General features: G+C 44.2%; 1 protein-coding gene across 2 annotated transcripts in view; it reads left to right on the plus strand.

Moving 5' to 3' along the window:
- The first annotated feature begins 1,482 nt into the window (after positions 1–1,482).
- The window catches only part of GOLT1A (golgi transport 1A), a 29,665-nt gene continuing 9,767 nt past the window's right edge, over positions 1,483–21,380 (plus strand). For both annotated transcript variants that reach the window (XM_033093966.1, XM_033093967.1), the window contains exon 1: positions 1,483–1,602. In XM_033093966.1, the coding sequence (XP_032949857.1) occupies positions 1,578–1,602 (25 nt within the window). In that variant the 5' untranslated portion in view covers positions 1,483–1,577. The remainder of the gene's footprint in view (positions 1,603–21,380) is intronic.

The following is a 21,380-nucleotide window of genomic DNA, read 5'->3' on the forward strand; positions in this document are numbered from 1 at the left end:
TGACACTGTCCCAGGGGTCCATCATGCAATTGCTTTAAACCATTTGTATCACCATTTCTCTTCCCAATCTATCCTCTATTCCCCATTGACTACGGGAAATACAGATCTTCAAGGCCTTTTAAGATCCTACGAACTGAATTTTATCTCAACAAATGATAGAGTTTCAAGACAGAGATCTATGTGTCTGTGATATGTCCCCATTACCCCATTCCACGCCATAATACAGGGAGCTACTTTAACAACGCACACATGAAACCCAGTTCCTTGGCTTGCACATCGTGCTTCCTTATTTTCTCCACATTGTCATCTAATTTGCCTTCCTATATTATCTCTACTTCAATTAAGGTTATTTCCCTCTTTCTCTTTTTACATACAAGTACATCTGGTCTGTTATTACTTACCTAACATTAATTTTTATTCTAGTGCTTACTCCCTACTACTCTTTTTTTAAATGACATAATGGCTCAGGTCTTCTATTTCTCTTAAATTCAAATGTATTTATTATAAATAGGTGCACGCAATCTGCCTATTTCATTTATGTCTTCTGGTAAGTCTTGTCTAAGCATTTATATATTGTGAGACATCATGTTTTATTATAAATTATTCTTTTTTCTTTATTATAATTAGTTTTATTTGCATTTTTTAAAATGATGTATATAGCTTGGTCATATCATCCATGAACTTCATTTCAAACTAGAGGGACATTACGAAGGGGATGCTGGCTCTAATGGAGTTGAGAACCACTGCTCTGCAATGGGATGGAGGATGTTAGGAACTGTCTACTCCTCTTTTTTCAGGCCCATGGAAGAAGGAAAGGATGCACCCACGTCTATACAGCTGATGGGTGAATGAGGCATCCTCAAAAGTCCAGCTCTACCCCAAGTCCAAATTCATCTGTCATCTTCCAAAGTTCAACCTCACAGTCCAAAGTTGGACACTGATAGGACACCGATGGGAAGCCCACCGATGGGCTTCGACTAAAGCCCTTCATGTCTAACTCCCCATGGGTGCTTTTGCCCTGGATTTAACTCAATTCGGTTTTCCTATGAGACGAGCAGCAACAGGTTTTAATCAGTTGTTTGTCGCCCCCTAGGGTACAGCATGGATACTAGCACAAAACAAGCAAACTACTTACAAGATAAATTTCACTCTTTTCCAAAGAGAAACACAGATTCCAACTCTTCCCATACACTCCATCAAACCCAGTAGGGAGCCTGGGTATCCCTCGGTCCCAGTTCTTTTATATACAGTCCAATTTTTGTGGAGAAGGAGGCAGTGAACTCAACTTTAGGGCATGGGGTTGGGGGAAGAGAAGAGTCAGGTGGGTGATGTCCAGGTGGCCATCGAGTGGAGGGGCAGTGCCTTCTGGGAAGAACCAGGAGAAGGGAACTTTCGACTTTCAGGAGCCATTCATGTGTATGTGTGTGTGTAAGTGGGAGTAGAGTTAATGATTTACCAGAGGCTCATTTCACAACTTACCAAGGGTCAGCTTCCCTTGAGCATGTACAAGCTTGGTCTTCCCTACTGCTCACCTCTATCCAGATTTGACCTGGAAGGCCCCCCAGGCAGCCTGCGACATGATCTCCATCACCGAATGGCAAAGTGAGTGTGAGGGACCCTGCTGCAGAGGGGCTGGGCTGGGCTGGGGTGTCGAGGCTCGGTGGGAGCCAAGACGACACCCCTCCTAGCTGGGATCTCTCTCTGTGGAACCTGTGAGGTGACCTCTGGAGGCAGTAGCCTGAAGTGGCTGTGTTGGCATCCTCCACACAGGAGGGCCATGGCTGGGTGTGGCTCCTCTCTCTTCCCAGGGGTGAGGGATTGGGATTGCTCAGGGTCCCCAGGTAGCCAAAGGCTGATGCCTGGGGTAACTGGTAAGTTCACCACTCAAGCTGGTGCCTTTCCCATTCAGGGTTCTTAGACCTGGGATGCTGCAAAGATGGACGCAGAAGGCCACTGCCCATTTAAACATCTTTACCCAAAAATTCTCAGGGTCTCCTGTAGCCCTGGGTCCCTTCTTGTCAGAAACTAAACTCCACTCCCCAAATCACTATATCCTCACTCCTAAACATCCTTCTCCTTCCTTTGGGAAAGGGCAAGGAAGTAGTCTGCAGGTCTGGGAAGGGTGGGTGGTGGCTCTGTGAGTTTCATTTAGGTGAGTTACTTAAAACTTCTGAGTCCCAGTGTCTCATCTGTGAACTGGAAACAATATTCATTCAGTGAACAAACTTGTCTCCAGGTGGCCATCTGCGTTGGGCATAGAGTATACAATAGTGAATGAAACAGACATATCCCCTGTTTACAGTCTAGAGTGGTGGAAAAGGAGATTAACAGATAAAGAAGTCAGCAGGTAGTGATATAGGATTCTGGTGTCTGCTGTCCTGGGTTCGTGGCCTCACGCACTCAAAGAATGAGAACGTGGACCCGGAGAGGTAAATTGAAGCAGTAAACAGTTTTATTGCAAAAGTGAAAAGCACAAGAGTACAGCTCTCTGAAGAGAGGGGGGATCTGAACGGAATACCCCGCAGACTAAGCTGAGCTGGAGACTGTATATCCTTGGATCCATAATCTCTAAGTTGTTTACCAGGGGCCAGTTGGGCTCCCGCCTACACCCCTTTCTGCACCTGGGCTGATATCTTGGCTGACTCTGCAGTATGATGTGGTAGCCCCTCCCACCTAGTTCCCTTTTCTACATTTTTTTTTTCTGTCAGCTGCTGTTCTCTTGGCCTTGAGGCCCTCTACCGTGCGTCCCTGACTGCCCACGGTTTTCCCATCTCACTTTGAGACTGTTTGTCTGGGCTTTGATACCCTCCACCGCGGTCCTGTCCCTAACTGCCTATGACTTTCCTATCTCAATACCCCTCTGAAGATGTAACCCCAACTGTTAGGGGAAGGGGGAGAAGACCGCTCTGGCTGCTTCCTGCTGAGAAGGGGTGGAGTATGGGCTAGCAGTGGGCTGGTTGGTCAGAGGGCGGTCCAGCAATCCACCGCAGATGGGTGAATTTTGGTGAGATGTTATATTCAGGACCATCTGGAGCTGGGTGGGCTCCGTCCTATGGCCCAGTTGTTGTAGTCGTTTGAATGGTCGCAGCCAGCTAGTAGGTGATCTGCAAGCTGGGTTACATTGTTGGCAACAGCATGATATTATCCCTACAACAATGAATAAGAGAAAAATGAGAAATGTCTCCTTTAGCCCAGTCAGACTGGGAAGCCAGGAAGTAAGGGAGGAGAGATCAAGGCTAAAAAGCCCTTTTCTCTGTTTAATATTGGACACTATGTCATGAATCTATTTAACTTTGTCTTCAATTAACTGAGTTGTCAGAGAGATTAAAACAACATAATCCTTTAAATTCTTTACAACCGTGGTTATGTCTTAAGAGTAAATAATCTATGGCAGCTCTGTTTTCAAGAACTGTTTCTCTGACCTGTCCTAACTCCTGCCCAATGGCGTGGATGGCCTGTGAGGTAGCGTTCAGGGCCTTTGCCATGGAGAAGGCTATTTAGCTAATCTGTAGGCTATACAGCTGGTACTATAAAAAGAAATAATGATATATTTTCAGCTGGGCTGAACAAATGTACATCACTGTTACAACTGCAGGCTAGAGTAAGTTCCCTGTGGTGTCTAGTCTGATGAGTCTGATGAGATTTTTGAGGTAAAAAGACAGTTAACCTCCCGAGGGAGCAAGGTCCCCAGTGCTGTAAGCTGGAACCTAGGAGTAGACAGTCTTTCTAAAAATGAGAAACCATCCAGCAGGTAATTTGACATGTGCATTAGCATAACTTACAGAGGTGGTGGAGCTGCAGTTTAAGCTGATATTGGCTGAAAGATTAAAACATTGGTTAGAACAACCGGTGAATTTGACACATTTTTCTGCCAGGGTCACAGTTGTTACTTTTAAGGAAAACATGCTCCTGTCTTTTAGGGAACTGATGGGTCCCCAATTACAGATGTCAGAGTAAGAAATAGGCTTAGTAATAAACTGAAAGATAGTGTGGTTTTTCATATGGTTTAAGGGGGTGCAAACTCCTATTAGGCAGGAGGTAAGGGTTTGTTCTACGGAGGTTCCTCCAGTGAGACAGAAATCAGACACATTCATTACATGTTTGGCTAAGTAAACGCAAACATTTTCATCCTTTCAAAAGGGCATAGGACTATCTGAAAATCCTTCTGGGAGAATTGTTAAAAGAATTAAAAGTAGAAGCTGATGGATGATGTTATTTTTCATAGCTTATTCGATTTGTTGGCAGCCGTTTTGAAGAGACGCTTTAGATCTTTCAACGGTTCACAGGAGTATTTGACTGGCTCTGTTGAAGGCTCACTGGCTCTGGACCCACAGGTGGCGCTGGTTCTTCCGGATTCCACTGCTTTATCCGGGAATGGTAGATCCAGGAGCTAAATTTCGGTACCTTCGCAGCTTGGGGAGTATCATGTGGGACTTGAGGGCTGTTAGGAGGGAAGAAATAAATTTTGCCAGAGGGTTTAAAATACAGGGTCTACTTGGGATTGTCTAGGGGTGTTTTTTTTTTACCTAGGTCTGGGCCAGGACCTGTTAGCAGTTATATGTTAGTTTCTCTCCTTCCTTGGGGAGGAAGATTGTTGGGTTCAAGATGAAACAAGTTTCAATCTGTCCTTCTAATAAAAGTGCCAGATACCTCAGAAATCTGTTGTCAGGGAGCCAATGGCTAATGTTAGTGGCTAAGAGGCCCTGAAAATGGTGAGGAACATGTATATTTCCCCAGATACAACCTAGGGGCTGAGAAAAGAACTTAGTAATAGGCTTTCCAGTAACTCCCTTTGCCATCACATAGTGGGTGGAAGGCTGTCTAGGATTAGAGAGAAGAACAGAAAAAGTGGCTCCCGTATCTCGAAGGAAATCAATTGGGTTTCCGTCAACCTCCAGGATTACCCGGGGCTCCGGTGTTCTAATAGACAGCCTGGTTGAGGGAGCTATAGCGAGGAGCCCCAGGCCCGAGGGGACAGTGGGTTAGGTAAGGCCAACCCTGATGGTAGAGGCCTCCAGGGGCAATCTACCTTCCAATGGTCTACCTGGCAGATGGGACAGGGTCCCGGGGGTCTCCTTTCGCAGCCTTGGCGCTGCAGACAGTCCCTTCTTCAGTGTCCAGGCTGTCTACAATGGTGGCAGTTAGATTTTGGGTCCTGGGTGTCCTGAGGCTTTGCCATTCTTAGGGCCGCCACTAACATTTCTGTCTGTTTCTTAAGTTTTTTCTCTTTATCCTGATCTCTATTATAAAAGACGGTATTTGTAACCTTGAGTAGGTGCTCTAGGGAGGCTTCAGGGCCGATAGCTAACTTTTGTAGCTTCCTCTGTATGTCAGAGGTGGCCTGTATGACAAACTTGTCCGTTAAAATTAATTCACCCTCTAGTGTGTCAGGCAAGATGGAAGTATGTTTGATAAGGGCTTCCCTCAGCCTTTCTAAAAATGCCGAAGGATTTTCGTCTGGCTGTTGACTGATGGTGGAAAGCTTGGAATAGTTTAAAGGCTTAACTCTAATTCGCCTTCTAGGATGCATGCTTGAAAATGTTTTTGTCTCCATGTCCTCAAATACGTGTCAGGGTCCCATTGGGAATCATTAGTGGGTACAGCCTTCTGTCCCATGGGGAAGGGTTCTGATATAGTACTTCCTCCCCGTGGCTCATCATAACATGCTAAATATTGATCGTCCCCAAACTTTTGGGCTGCTTGTAAGGCAGCTTGTTTTTCAGAGCCAGTTTAAGTCTGATTGAGAAGTAGCATAATGTTCTTCCAAGATAGCTCGAATACTTGTGTTAAATTTTGGAAGGCATTGATGTACTTATCTGGGCCATCAGAGAAGTTTCCTATGTCCCCTTTAATCAGGTTAAGGTCCTGTAGGGAGAAGGGGACCTGAACCCTTGTGAGACTAAAATTCACTGGGCATTTCCTGTAGGGGAAGAAAGTTGGGTCTATGTTTGTGGGTCCTTTTGTTGGGAAGTTCTGGATATGGGGGACAAGAGGGTAGGGTGGTCAGCAGACTGGGATAGAGTGGTTTAGTTCCCGATATTGGTGTACTATCCTCAGGGGGAGTTTTCTTAAGGGGGTCCCCCTCAGGAGTTGTCTCTTTAGGTGGTACTTCTTCTTTAGATGGAGGATTTTTCATAGGAGGTGGGCAAAAAATTACAGCTAGTAGGGCCGGGTCTACTTTACAGGTCTTATAAAGGTCAGGGTTGTCTCTTAAAGCAAAGAAAGCCTGAACATAGGGTATCTCAGACCATTTATCCTCCTGTCTGCAGAAAAGATCTAATTGCAATATGGTATTATAGTTGATATTTTCCTCTGGTGGCCAGATTTCCCCATCACCTAGTTTGTATTAGGGCCAGGCTTTGAACAAAAGAAACTTAGACTCCGCTTCTTCTGGGTATGGGGGTCGAACTTGTCCCGATGTCTTAGAATACAGCCCAAAGGGGTGCAGCTGCTTGAGGGCTTGTAGCCCATCTGCAAAAGAGGAGGGAGAGAAGAAAGGTGTCCCTTTGCTGTCTGTTCCCTGCCATCACCTGATGCCAGCGCGTCCCCTGGACCTGTGGGTTCTGACACTCTGTGTGACCAGATGCCGGCAACCGAGGAGGCATGGGTCACCAGGAGTAGTCATGCTTGCCTGGACTGTGCTACCCCTGCTCCCGAATCTTGCTTTGCAGTACCCATGGGAAAGGGTATTTTTTGTGGTTGTCTGTGTTTGACCTGGCCCTGGGTGATAGAGTTGATGGCCAATGATTAAATGCCCACTAGTGGAAGGGTGTATGCCACGACCTCTGGCATCTTATAGGCCTGCCGCCCATTTCTCAGGTCTTTTCCCCTCATCCAACAGGGAGTAGACTATTGAGATGATACTCAGAACTTGGAGGGAGCCAGTTTATAAGAGGGAACAAACTTTGACAGCTAGAGGAAAGGAGATTCAGAAATCTTAGACTCATAGAGGGATGCTATCTGGATAAGATGTGTAAGGTTAGTAGAGGCCTTATTAGTATCCTGGCAGCAGGAGAGGTAGACTAGTAACTGGCTGAGATAGTCTGGCTTTCAGGGATGTAGTCCTAGATATATACAGTGGACGGTGCAATCACCAGAAAATCGACACCGAGTATGTGCTACACAAAAACATGCTCTTTCTTCCTTATATTGACTACAGGACTATTGGCAGCCCAAGGCTTTAAAGAAAGCCTAATGTGGGTCCATAATTGCCCTCGGGAGGTGAGCTAAAACTAGACCTTTTGTGGCTAGATCAGTCTTATACTGTGTTAGTTCCATTGTCTTACCTTAGGTGTTGTGGGGAATAATGTGTCAGGAAGGTGAAGAGGTCTAACAGGGAAAGAGCCCCAACCAACGTGTCACAAAACATCAAGAGCAGGAAGGGCTGAAGAGAAAGCAACAATATGGGAGGGAGCAGTCCAAGTCACTTGCCGAGGATGTTCCCCTCCCCCTGAAGAAAGAGAAGCCAAGAAGCCTAGTGGCAGGCAGCAGATGTTCCCGATACAAATCAGGGGATCAGCCACCTCCAGTCCAGGGAGACCTGTCCTCCAAGGCTTGAGACTGGCAGCCGCGCTCGTTGCCTTTAACTGGCTGATGAAGGCCCAATATTTGTGTGACAGGAGAAAGAGAAAAAAATTATGAATTTTTGTCATAAGAGAGAAAAATTATGCCCATGAGTGGGCAAGTAGACAGGCAAGTAGAAAGGCACAGATAATATTTACCTCTCCATCAATCCCAAGGGCGAGCCCCCAAATGATATAGGATTCTGGTGTCTGCTGTCCTGGGTTCGTGGCCTCACGCACTCAAAGAATGAGAATGTGGACCCGGAGAGGTAAATTGAAGCAGTAAACAGTTTTATTGCAAAAGTGAAAAGCACAAGAGTACAGCTCTCTGAAGAGAGGGGGGATCTGAACGGAATACCCCACAGACTAAGCTGAGCTGGAGACTGTATATCCTTGGATCCATAATCTCTAAGTTGTTTACCAGGGGCCAGTTGGGCTCCCGCCTACACCCCTTTCTGCACCTGGGCTGATATCTTGGCTGACTCTGCAGTATGATGTGGTAGCCCCTCCCACCTAGTTCCCTTTTCTACATTTTTTTTTCTATCAGCTGCTGTTCTCTTGGCCTTGAGGCCCTCTGCCGGCGTCCCTGACTGCCCATGACTTTCTCATCTCACTTTGAGACTGTTTGTCTGGGTCTTGATGCCCTCCACCACGGTCCTCCTGTCCCTAACTGCCTATGACTTTCCTATCTCAGTAGTATGTCTCGTGGTGATACGTCCTTTGTAGAAAAATAAAGCAGGTAAGGAGGCTAGGGAGTGTGAGGCAGGAGGAATTACTATTTTGTACAGAGTGGTCAGGAAAGGCTTCACTGAGAAGGGGCCTTTTTATACAGGGATCCACAGGAAGTGAGGGGGGGAAAGCCATGCAGCTATCTGGAGGGAAAATGTCCTAAGAAGAGGGGACAGCCAGTACAAAGGCTCTGAAGCATTGGCATAGTTGGTGTATCTGAAGTAGGAGGAGGCTGGTGTTGCTGGAGTAAAGTGAGTAAAGGGGAGAGTGGTAAGATTTAGTCAGGCAGACCCCGGAGAGGCCAGACTGTGTAAGAACGGTGGTTTTATCTCCATAATATGGGAAATCATTGGAGGGTTTTGTGCAAAAAAGTGATATATTTATTCATATTTTTATAAGATCACTCTGGGTGTTGGGTTGAGAATAGACTGTAGAGGGGTGAGTTCAGCAACAGGGAGACCAGTTCTGAGGTGAGAGGTGGTAGAAGAGACCAGGGTGGTAGCAGTGAACTGGTGGGAAGTGGTCAGTGCTGGACCTGTTTTGAGGAAATTGCTGAAATAATTTGCTGATGGATTGGATGTGGGGTGTGAGAAAATGAAGTCAAGAATGCCTCCAATATTTTTAGCCTGAGCAATTAGAAGGGTGGAGTAGCGGGCAAGAGTTGGGTGATAGACACGTTGAGTTTGATGTGCTGTTAGACATCCAGATGAGATTTCAAGTAAGTAGTCGGGTAAATGAGCCTGGGATGGAGGGAGAAATTTGGGACTTGCTGCATATAGATGATATTGAAAACCATGAGAGTCCATGAGATCACCTGGGGCCACCGTTTCTCAGCTTCTCCACTACTGACATTCTGGGGCAGGGTAATTCTTTGTTGTGGGGTATATCCTGTGCATTACAGGATTTTAGCAGCATTCCTGGACTCTACACACCAGATTTCAGTAGCACACTCCCACTCCCAGTTGTAACAATCAAAAAGGTCTCCTCCAGACATTACCAAATATCTCCTGAGGAACAAAATCACCCCCAAACCCCCAGTTCAGAACAACTGACTTTAATATTTCTAAAAATATAGAGAGAAGAGGGCTGAGGCCTGAGCCCACTGACAAGCCAACATTTTATTAAACCAAAATGTGCTAATTCCTATGAAGTATGTGCTAAATCCTATGAGAGAAAGAAATGAGGGAACAAGATTTAGGTCAGGGAGTGGAGAGTGAACCAAGGTTTCCCTGAGGAACCGACATTTCCATTAACATCTAAAGCAGGGGTGTCAAAACTGCGGCCCGCAGGCCAACTGCGTTCCACAATCCATTGTTAATTGGCCTGCAGCAAATTCCAAAAATATATTTAGTTTACTTAAATAAACCAGGTGAGGCAATACGTGCTTCACCTCGAGTGAGTGGCCCGGCTGTTTGTGTATTTTACCGCATATGGCCCTTGGTGAAAAACGTTGAAAAAAGTTTGGACACCCCTGATCTAAAGGATGAGTATGCTTTAGGCCATAAAAAGTGGGAGGAAAGGGAATAGTCAAAGGCCCTGAGGCAGGAAGGCTAATCGAGGAAACTGTGATGTGGTTGGAGTATGGCGGGCAAGGGGGACAGTGGCAGGAGACCAAGTTGGACAAGCAGGCCTAGGCCCCATCATGCAGGCAGGGCCTGTGAGCAGAGGAATGGATGGGAAGACTCTGTTTCATCCAAGCCCAGTAGGAAGCCATGAAGGATTTGACACTGTGCGAGTATGATTGGATCATACGTTTTCCAAGATCCCTGACGGCTGTGTGGAAAAGGGACAAGAGGGTGGCAGGAGTGAAGCAGACACTCATAGAAGGTTGGAGGGGTCCAGAACAGAAATGAAGGTGGCTTGGAATTAAATGGTAAGAGTGGAGAGAAACAGACAGCTTTCAAGATACATTTTGGAAGAAGCAGCAATAAAACTTAGCTGTGGTTTGACTGAGGGAGGAGTGAGGAGACTCTAGGGCTTTTGCTGCAAACTGCCGAGTGTTTGGTGACATTTTTATTCATTTCGGGAAAATCAAGAGAGGTTCAAGTTTAAGGAAAGACGATCAATAGCTCAGTTTGGACCTGTTGAATTCAAGATTCCTTAAAGAGAGAAAAACCAAGCAGATATGCTAAGTAGGCAGCTGGATATGATTTTGGAAGCTCAAAGAGAGGCCTAAATAAGTAATAAAAAATTTAATATATTAAAGATAAAGATCAACATTGTTACCACAGAAGTGATATTTAAAGACATGGGAATGAATATGAGTGAAAATGGAATGAGATGTGAACTTGGGCCAAAGACTTACGCAATTCAAATCCCAAGAATAAGAGATAACAGAAGAAATGATAGACTGTCCCAAAGACATGAGCTCATGATTTCCTCAAATTTCTCTTCCAAAATGTATTTGTGATTTATGTTCTAATTTTAAAATGGCATTTTCTATTTGGATATATTTAACATGATTCAAGCTCCTGACAACCATATTTTATTTTCCCTGTTATGTTTTGAAAGGGTAAGTAGATTTAAGTAAAACGTCCAAGTTTAAAATATTCTCTCAAGATTTATTGCTTACAACTGTGGGATTTAAAAATATCTTTTAAATGGTCAAATGCTATTTTAATATAAATCCAAGCCAAACAATTCAGGTTCATTAATGAATACCAATTTTTAAGCTTTGTTGGATCATAAGTTATTAGGACTCATTACCTCTCCTGACATATCAGGGGCCATCGGAACAGCGGGCCACAAAGATGAGTAAATTCCAAAAAAGATCACCTGTAACTGGAGACCAAATGAGTCTGGGGCTCGTGCTGCCTGCGCTGCTCAACCAATAGACTGACACAGGAGTTCAGAGCACAAGTGGTCTAAGAAGGCAGTGGGTTAACACCTCCAAACACTGCCTTACATTTTCAGACCTGCTGGGGGTATTTAAGGGAAAATCAGGGCACTCTCCCAGAGGCAGCATGACATCCCGGAGGTCTGCTCTCCTTTCATGATGCCCCCTTCTGTCTTCATATCTCCTATGGCACCAGCAGTCCAGGAATGGTGGTGGGAAGTGATGTAGAAAAATGGTAAGCAATAGAGTTTGTAATTAGCAAGCAACTTCAAGTTGATTCTCTGGGACCAAGAGCCGGAACAGGGCAGGGCACTGCAGAGGCATTCTGAGCTCAGCCACAGGGGTGTGAATCCCACCTGGATGGGGGCAGAGCTTTCCGGAGGCATTCTGATTACAGGGGGCCTGTCTTATGTGGCAGCCTGCGGGGTCTCTGGTCCCGCTCCCCACATAAGAACGCAGGATGTGGCTAGGCCAAAAAGGAACACCCACGGAGCCATAGGTAGGGGAGTCATACCACTATAGACTCACTGGAGGCTGGATTCACACGACATGCGACCTGCTGTCCACTTTCTTACCAACCGACCGACGACTCTCCTCCACTCCACTCCCCAGCTCAGCCGCGGCAGTTATATTAGTGGCTAATGGCTCAAGGGTTACAGCTGACGGCCAACTAGCCACAGCTGACGGCCATCTACTACCCGAGCCAGCACCTTTCCACGTGAGGCCGAGAGCCTGGAAACTGCTCTCTGGGGCTCTGTCCCCACAGGGCCCATCTGGGCCCTGCTTCACACCCACAGTGCAATGCTGCCCTAAATCGCTATGTGGCTGAACTGTGAAGGAAGGGAATTGGAGTCAAAAGACTTAGATAGACTGAGTACACAAACACTAATAACACTTTCACAAACTCCCTTATTAACTTTTTACTACATCCATAGAATATTGCCTATGGGAATTTCTAAATAATTGTGTGTGTGAGTGTATGTATGTATGTTTTAGCTGGATCTTTCATTAAATGTTAATCTCGTTCCACAACAGTTATGATGTTTGTGGTACTGGCATTTAGAATTGTTCTTTCTCTACCTCCTTTGGTGGGTAGAGAAGTAGGAGCTGGCAAAGGAGAGTAGAAAAGAGTGACCAGAATAGCAGAAAGAAAATCAACAGCATGCTGTCATGGAATACAAGAGAAAGAATATTTTAAGAAGGGAGTAGCCAACTGCTAACAGATAAGGACTGACACCTGCCCACTGGATTTGTTAACAGACGTCACAGATGGCCAAAGCAAGAACAATTTCTGTGGAGGAGTGTAGGGGTAGGTGTGGGGACAAAGCCAGGAGTGCAGTTTCCAGGCTCTTGGCCTCATGTGGAAAGGTGTTGGCTCAGGTAGTAAATGGCCATCAACTGTGATTGGATGGCCGTCAGCTGTAACCAGTGAGCCATTGGCCACTAATATAACTGCTGTGGCTATGCTAGCAGAAAATCGGGGCTAGGAAGAAGATGGTGGCTGGCAAGTGCAGATTGCAGTTAGCACGGCGGGTTGCAGATCGTGTGGCTCCTGCTTCCTGTGTCTCCAGCCTAGCCGCCAGCAAGAATATAGTGGTATGTCTCCTCTATCTATGGCTCCATGAGTGTTCTTTTTTGGCCTCACCCTATCCTGTGTTCTTATGTGGGGAGCAGACAGGAGACCCAGCATGACACCCTGTGTGACACCCTGCATGACACTAGGAGTGGACTGGACTGGACTGGGTTGGTTAAAGACACTTTTCCTAGAGTCAGACTACTGGGATCAAGCCCTGGTTCTGCCAGCTGCTAGCTGTGTGCCCCGGGCAAGTGACTTGATCTCTCAGTGTTTCAGTTCTGTTTGTGAAATGGGGATGACAGCATACCTGCCTACCTCATAGGCAGTTATGAAAATTAAATGAGTTAATAAGACTTAAAATGATTAGACTGTGCCTGGCACCATGTGCTCATTAGTGTTAGTGGTTGTTACTATTAATCATGATTGTTAATTTTGAAAATTGAAGGAAGTCTCTTTCTCTCCCCATTTCCCTCCTTCCTCTTCCTGAACAATTCAGTCCTAAAGCCATTAGGTAGAAGGGGTCGGGGATGGGGTGCCCAGAGCAGGTTGGTCAGAGCCTCAGCCAGGTGGAAGGGGGTTCACACTGGAGTTTGGCCTGATGCCAAAGAAGGGCGAGGAGGGCATCCCGGTAACATCAGGGCAGGGTGGTGAGGAACTTTATAATGGGGGAGCCTGGCAGACACCAACTTAATCAAGAGGTTAAAGAAACATCATCAGTAAAGGGCCAAATTGAAATCGTGCATCACCTAATACATACAATGAGAAAAACACAGCACCACATCTTGATACTGCTGCATAACCTGTATCTAGTCATGAGCAAACATCAGACAAGCTCAAATAGAGGAAGAGCTACAAAATAACTGGCCCAAATCTTCAAAAGTGTCAAGGTCATGTCCAGGAAAGACTGAGAAAGTGTTCCAGACATAAGAGACTACAGAGACACAGAAAGCAAATGCCACACATGATACTGAACTGGATCCTTTCCTTATAAATGATATGACTGGGACAACAAACTTGAATGGGGTCTGACTTTAGATGGTAGTAGTATATTGATGTTAATTTTCTGAATTTTATGGTTGTATCCTGACTACATAGGAAAACAAAGGAAACCACACCAAAGTATTCAAGGGTGATGAGATAGCCAGTGGCAACTACACTCAAATGGTTCGAGAAAAGAATTCTTTGTACTGTATTTGCAACTTTTCTATCCATTTGTGATTGTGGAGAGAGAGAGAGAGAAATGAATGGTGTTCCAAGGCTCCCTTTACAGCCTCGAGATACTGCTCTCTTTTCTGGAGCCAGAAAGACAACTGAACCTGGCTTCAGTTAATGTGAGGTACAGAGTGGGAGCTGGGGCAGTCTGGCTCATTTGCCACAGGTTGCAGGCTCTGGGCTCTTCTTGGCAGCTGCTCGGGAACGGCAGGATGGGGGCTAAACAAGGCAGCCATCAGCCAGCCATGCCAGGGAGCCCTAAACCTGGTCTGTCTCTGAGGTCTGGAGAGGACCCTGCTTTTCACTATGTGGTGCCCTGAAGAGTTACCAGAGCCTCCCTCCTCCCCTCCGCCCCAGTCTGTTGCTACTCCTGAGGTGGGAGGCAGAGGAAGGTCTGAGGCTTGTGTGTGCAAAACAGATTCTGACCCTTTTCCGTGAGATTTTGCATCCATTATGCAGTTTTTCCAATCAACACTGAAAGCACTAAGTGTGGCCCATAAAGAAGGCTGCTCCCCTCACAGGAAAATTCTGGAATGGCACCAGCCCTTAAAGGAGAGAGTAGAACAAGTTGGAAACATAATAACTATATAAGCTGGCAAATCACTGTTGCAGAAGAAAGTGTAATATAGGAGAAAAGATACAAAATGTGAATTTTGGAAACTTGCTGTTTCTATAAAATGAGTAAGAGACTGTTCTTAAATGTTTACAGGATGGACATATGGCTGTTTTTTTGTTTTGTTTTTTAAATTTATTGGGGTGACAATTGTTAGTAAAATTACATAGATTTCAGGTGTGCAATTCTGTATCACATCATCTATAAATTACATTGTGTTCACCATCCAGAGTCAGTTCTCCTTCCATCACCACATATTTGATCCCCCTTACCCTCATCTCCCACCCCCCCAACCCCCTTACCCTCTGGTAACCACTAAATTACGTCCCCCAGATTAATTTTTCAAACCCCGTGGCCATCTTGTGGTTACTGATTGTTTTCTAATCCCCTCACCTTCCCCTTTACCCCCACGCCCCCCTGCCCATCTAGCAACCCTCAGTTTTTCCTCTTTATCTCCAAAACTGTTTCTGATTAATTCATTCACTTATTCTTTTCTTTAGATTCCACATATAAGTGAGATCATATGGTACTTATCTTTCTCTGTCTGACTTATTTCACTTAACATAATGTTCTCTAGGTCCATCCATGTTGTTGCAAATGGTAAGATTTCTTTCTTCTTTATGGCTGCATAATACTCCATTGTATAAATGTACCACAGTTTCTTAATCCAGTCATCTACCGATGCGCATTTCGCTTGTTTCCATGTCTTAGCTATTGTGTATAGTGCTGCAATAAACATAGGAATGCATAAAGATTTTTGAATTGGAGTTTTGGATTTCTCCGGATAAATACCTAGGAGTGGAATTACTGGATCATAGGGTAGTTCCATTTTCTGATTTTTGAGATACCTCCATACTGTTTTCCATAGTGGCTGCACCAATCTGCAATCCCACCAACAGTGCACAAGTGTTCCCTTTTCTCCACATCCACGCCAGCACTTGTTGTTTGTTGATTTATTGATGATAGCCATTTTGACTGGGGTGAGGTGGTATCTCATTGTGGTTTTTATTTGCATTTCTCTGATGGTTAGTGAGGTTGAGCATTTCTTCATATGTCTATTTGCCATCTGTATGTCCTTTTTAGAAAAATGTCTCTTCAAGTCCTCCGCCCATTTCTTAATTGGGTCGTTTGTTTTTTTGGAGTTGAGTTGAGTGAGTTTTTCATAGATTTGTGATATTAATCCCTTATCAGATATATCATTGGCAAATATCTTTTCCCATTCAGTAGGATCCCTTTTTGTTTTATTGATGGTTTCCTTTGCTGTGAAAAAACTTTTTGGTTTGATATAATCCCACATGTTTATTTTTTCTCTTACTTCCCTCGCGCGAGGGGATATATCAGTAAAAATCTTACTCCGGGTAATGTCTGTGAAGTTTCTTCCTATATTTTCTTCCAGGTATTTTATGGTTTCAGATCTTACATTTAAGTCTTTAAGCCATTTTGAATTTATTTTTGTATATGGTGTAAGGAGGTGGTCCAGCTTCATTTTTTTGCATGTGTCTGTCCAGGTTTCCCAGCACCATTTATTGAATAGACTGTCTTTACCCCATCATACATTCTTGCTTCCATTGTCGTAGATTAAATGGCCATATAGGCATGGATTTATTTCTGGACTCTCTATTCTGTTCCATTGATCTATGTGTCTGTTTTTATGCCAGTACCATGCTGTTTTGATTACTGTAGCCTTGTAGTATAATTTGAAGTCAGGTATTGTTATACCTCCCACTTTGTTCTTATTTCTCAAGATTGCTGAGGCTATATGGGGTCTTTTATGGTCCCATATAAATTTTAGGATTATATCTTCTATTTCTGTGAAAAACGTCGTTGGTAGTTTGATAGGAATTGCGTTGAATATGTATATTGCCTTAGGCAGTATGGACATTTTAACTATATTAATTCTTCCTATCCATGAACATGGTATGTGTTTCCATCTATTTATATCTTCCTTCATTCCTTTCTTCAGTGTCTTATAATTTTCGGAGTACAGATCTTTTACTTCTTTGGTTAAATTTATTCCCAGGTATTTTATAGTCTTTGGAGCGATTGTAAATGGGATTGTTTTTTTAATTTCTCCTTCTGATGTTTTATTATTGGTATATACAAATGCAACTGATTTCTGAATATTAATTTTGTATCCTGCTACTTTACTAAATTCATCTATCAGCTCTAATAGCTTCTTGGTGGAGTCTTTAGGGTTCTCTATATATAGTATCATATCATCTGCATATAATGATAATTTTACTTCCTCCTTACCAATTTGGATGCCTTTTATTTCTTTTTCTTGTCTGATTGCTGTGGCTAGAACTTCGAGCACTATGTTGAATAGAAGCGGAGATAGTGGGCAACCTTGCCTTGTTCCTGATCTTAGGGGGAATGGTTTTAGCTTTTCCCCATTGAGAATGATGTTAGCTGTGGGTTTGTCATATATGGCCTTTATTATGTTGAGATATGATCCCTCTATTCCCACTTTCTTAAGGGTTTTTTATCATAAATGGCTGTTGGATTTTATCAAATGCTTTTTCTGCATCTATTGATATGATCATGTGATTTTTATTTTTCATTTTGTTAATGTGGTGTATCACATTAATTGATTTGTGGATGTTGAACCACCCTTGCATACCAGGGATGAATCCCACTTGATCATGGTGTATGATCTTTTTAATGTATTGCTGAATTCTGTTTGCTAATATTTTGTTGAGGATTTTTGCATCTATGTTCATTAGAGATATTGGCCTGTAGTTTTCTTTTTTTGTGGTGTCTTTGTCTGATTTTGGGATCAGGGTGATAGTGGCTTCGTAAAAAGTGTTTGGGAGTCTTCCTTCCTTCTGGATTTTTTGGAAGAGCTTGAGGAGAATAGGTGATAATTCTTTTTTGAACGTGTTGTAAAATTCACTTGTAAAGCCACCTGGTCCAGGGCTTTTGTTTGTTGGGAGATTGTTGATTACTGATTCAATTTCCGTGGTGGTAATCAGTCTATTCAGGTTTTCTGTTTCTTCTTGAGTTAGCCTTGGAAGGTTGTACGCCTCTAGAAAATTGTCCATTTCTTCCAGATTGTCAAATTTGTTGGCATATAGTTGCTCATAGTAACTTCTTAAAACACAGAAATACAAATATTTCTGTGGTGTCCGTTGTCACTTCTCCTCTTTCATTTCTGATTTTATTAATTTGGGTCCTCTCTCTCTTTTTTTTAATGAGTCTGGCTAAAGGTTTGTCAATTTTGTTTATTTTCTCTAAGAACCAACTCTTGGATTCATTGATCTTTTGTATTGTTTTTCTGGTTTCTATTTCATTTATTTCTGCTCTGATCTTTATTATCTCCTTCCTTGTGCTCCCTTTGGGCTTATTTTGCTGTTCTTTTTCCAGATCCCTTAAATGTGAAGATAAACTGTTGATTAGTGCTGTTTCTTGTTTCTTTAGGTAGGCCTGCAAAGCTATGACTTTCCCTCTTAGGACTGCTTTCGCGGCATCCCATAGATTTTGGGTCGTCGTGTTTTCATTTTCATTTGTCTCGAGATATCTTTTGATTTCTTCCTTGATATCCTGCTTGACCCCTTCATTATTTAGTAATAAGTTATTCAGCCTCCACGAATTGGTGTGTCTTTCAGTTTTTTTCCTGTAGTTCATTTCTAATTTCATAGCATTGTGATCAGAGAAGACAATTGGTATGATTTCAATTTTCTTAAATTTATCAAGACTTGTTTTGTGGCCTAACTTGGAAAATGTGGTCTATCTTGGAAAATGTTCCATGTGCACTTGAGAAAAACGTGTATTTTGCAGCATTGGGGTGAAATATTCTGAAAATATCGATTAAATCCAAGTGGTCCAATGTATCATTTAAGGCTGTTGTTTCCATATTGATTTTCTGTCTGGAAGACCTGTCCCTTGTTGTCAGGGGTGTGTTGAAGTCCCCTACTATGATAGTATTACTGTTGATCTCTGTCTTTATGTCAGTCAGTACCTGTTTTATATATTTAGGTGCTCCTATGTTGGGTGCATAGATGTTTACTAGGGTTATGTCCTCTTGTCGGATCGATCCCTTTACTATTATATGGTGCCCATCTTTATCTTTTAATATGTTCTTCATTTTAAAGTCTATTTTGTCAGATATAAGGATTGCAACTCCAGCTTTTTTCTCATTTCCATTTGCATGAAATATCTTACTCCAACCCTTCACTTTCAGCCTGTGTGTGTCTTTTGTTCTGAGGTGAGTCTCTTGTATACAGCATATACAAGGGTCTTGCTTTCTTATCCAGTCAGCCACCCTATGTCTCTTGATTGGAGCATTTAATCCATTTACATTTAAAGTGATTATTGATAGGTACATAGTTATTGCCATTTTTAAATTTGTAGTTAGGTTGTTTTGATCTTTCTTCTATTTACAGAAGTCCTTTTAGTATTTCTTGCAGTGCTGGCTTGGTGGTAATAAATTCCTTTAGCTTATTTTTTTCTGGAAAGCTCTTTATCTCTCCATCAACTTTAAATGATAGCCTTGCTGGATAAAGCAATCTAGGTTGTAGGCCTTTGTTTTCCATCACTTTGAGTATCTCCTGCCACTCCCTCCTGGCCTTCAATGTTTCTGTAGAAAAATCATTTGATAGTCTTATGGGAGTTCCCTTGTATGTAACCCTCTGTCTTTCTCTTGGTGCTTTTAGGATTCTCTCTTTGTCTTTAAGCTTTGCCATTTTAACTATAATGTGTCTTGGTGTGGACCTGTTTGGGTTTATCCTGGTTGGAACTCTCTGCACTTCCTGCGCTTGTATGTTGGTTTCCTCCATCAGGTTAGGGAAGTTTTCGGACATTATTACTTCAAATATGTTCTCAATCCCTTGTTTCCTCTCTTCACCTTCTGGTATTCCTATGATGCACATGTTGTTGTGCTTGATGTTATCCCAGAGGTCTCTTAAGCCATCCTCATTGTTTCTTATTCTTTTTTCTTTCTGTTGTTCCGTTTGGGTGATCTCTGCTACCTTGTCTTCTAAGTCGCTGATTCGATCCTCTGCTTCATCTAACCTGCTGGTAATTCCTTCAAGTGAGTTCTTAATTTCGGTAATTGTGTTCTTTAGTTCTAACTGGTTGTTCGTTATGATTTCTACATCCTTCTTTATGTCTTCTCTAAGCTCCTTAAACATTCTTATCACCAGTGTTCTGAACTCTGTCTCTGAAAGGTTGGTTACGTCTGTTTCATTTGGTTCCAGTTGTGGAGGTTTCTTCTGTTCTTTTATTTGGGACGTGTACCTTTGTTTCCCCATTCTGGCTGACTCTCTGTGTTTGTTTTGATGTATTAGGTAGATCCCCTAGAGTTCTTAGTTCTTGCTAGGTTATCTTATGTAGTATGTGTCCTTTATATTTGACTTGCACTACGTTGTTCTTCTCCTCTGCGTGTGCTCCAAAGGTGACTCTTGTGTTGTGTATATTGTCCTGTTCAAGAAGATCTTTAATTGCTTTTTGCTTGTGAGTAGGTGGGGTTAACTCCTAGGCTGACTCGTTGTGAGACTTGGCTCTGCCCCCCGCAGGGCATTCTGCTGCGTGAGGGTTGACCACTTAAATGTGGTTTGGCCTCTATGGGCTCTAGTGCCTGCAGAGAATTCCCTCTGCGTGTATGACTTATAGGTCAAACCCGGTAGTACTCTGGTTTGGTCTGGAGTTGGCCTCTGGATATGTTGAATCTTGTGCCTCTTAAGCTGGGCCCTGGTAGGGCAGTTTCAGAACAAAGCAAATCACCAAGCACAACAGCAACAACAACAACAAAGAAAAAAATCAAATACATTCACATGTAAAAACACCCGATAACCCCCACTCGACACAGGCAAAGATATCAAAGATATAAAGACAAAGCAAAATGAAACAAAACAAAGCAAAACAAAAAGCAGTGCCAGTCTTGGCTTAAGCCCACCAAGTAATGTCCAGGTTGTCCTCTGCTGTACCAAAGAGCCCCCTGCTTATTGCGCAGGCAGAGCCGGTCACCTGGTGCCCAGAGTGACTTTGGGGCTGTAGATTTAAATGCGTGGGCCTGAGGGGTCTGGATGATAGTTTTTACAAAGTCAGTGCAGTTTCTGCCCTTGCCTGCACATATGCACACTGAGAGTAGCACCACCAGCCCTGTGTCCAGTACTCCTGAGTTTTAGGGCACTTCTTCAGTGTGTGTGTATATGGGGGTGGGTGCGGGCGGGAGATTTCTGAGCTGCTGAAAGCCCAGAGCTGCGTCTGCCTTACTGCTGATCCCTGGGAGTGTCTCTGCAGCTGCACCCGCCCCGCCCTAGGCAGGCCAGAAAGGGTGGGGGCTGGGGATGGAGGGGTCTTCTCTCTCCCAGCCCAGCCGCGTGTCACACTCTTCCCGCAGGCCAGAAAAGGTGGTGGCTGGGGGTGGAGGAGTCTCTTCTTTCCTAGCGCAGCCAAAATCATACACACTTCCCAGTCTCCCTGGGTCAGGGCTGCCTGTCAGGCTTCCCGGAGCCTGAGCACTACTACGGCTCCTTTGTAATCTGACACTACTCCTCAGTTCAGGGGCCAGTTTAAGTCTCTGGAAGGGCGGGGGTAGGATTGGAAGAGCGGGGCGGGGGAGGGGTCCAGGTATGGAGTCCGTGTTCTTTGTCCGCCCTAGGGCCCACTAGCCGCCCTCCCGGCGGGAGAAATCAGCCGTGGGACGCAGGGAAAGAGCCCACCTCCTGGTCTCTGTGCTCTCCGTTCCGCCCTGGGATCCCGTGCGTGCCTGGAACTGTGGGTGCCATTGTGGTTTTCGCCGCCGCCGCCGCTGCGGGCCGGGATGCCGCCGTGAGCTGCGCGTTTTCACTCCGCTCCCTTCCTTCCTTCCCGTGCTTGCCCAATTAGCGCACCTTCAAGTAATCCTTAGCT

The sequence above is a fragment of the Rhinolophus ferrumequinum genome, chromosome 22 (genome assembly GCF_004115265.2).
Source record: "Rhinolophus ferrumequinum isolate MPI-CBG mRhiFer1 chromosome 22, mRhiFer1_v1.p, whole genome shotgun sequence".
Lineage (NCBI taxonomy): Eukaryota > Metazoa > Chordata > Mammalia > Chiroptera > Rhinolophidae > Rhinolophus > Rhinolophus ferrumequinum.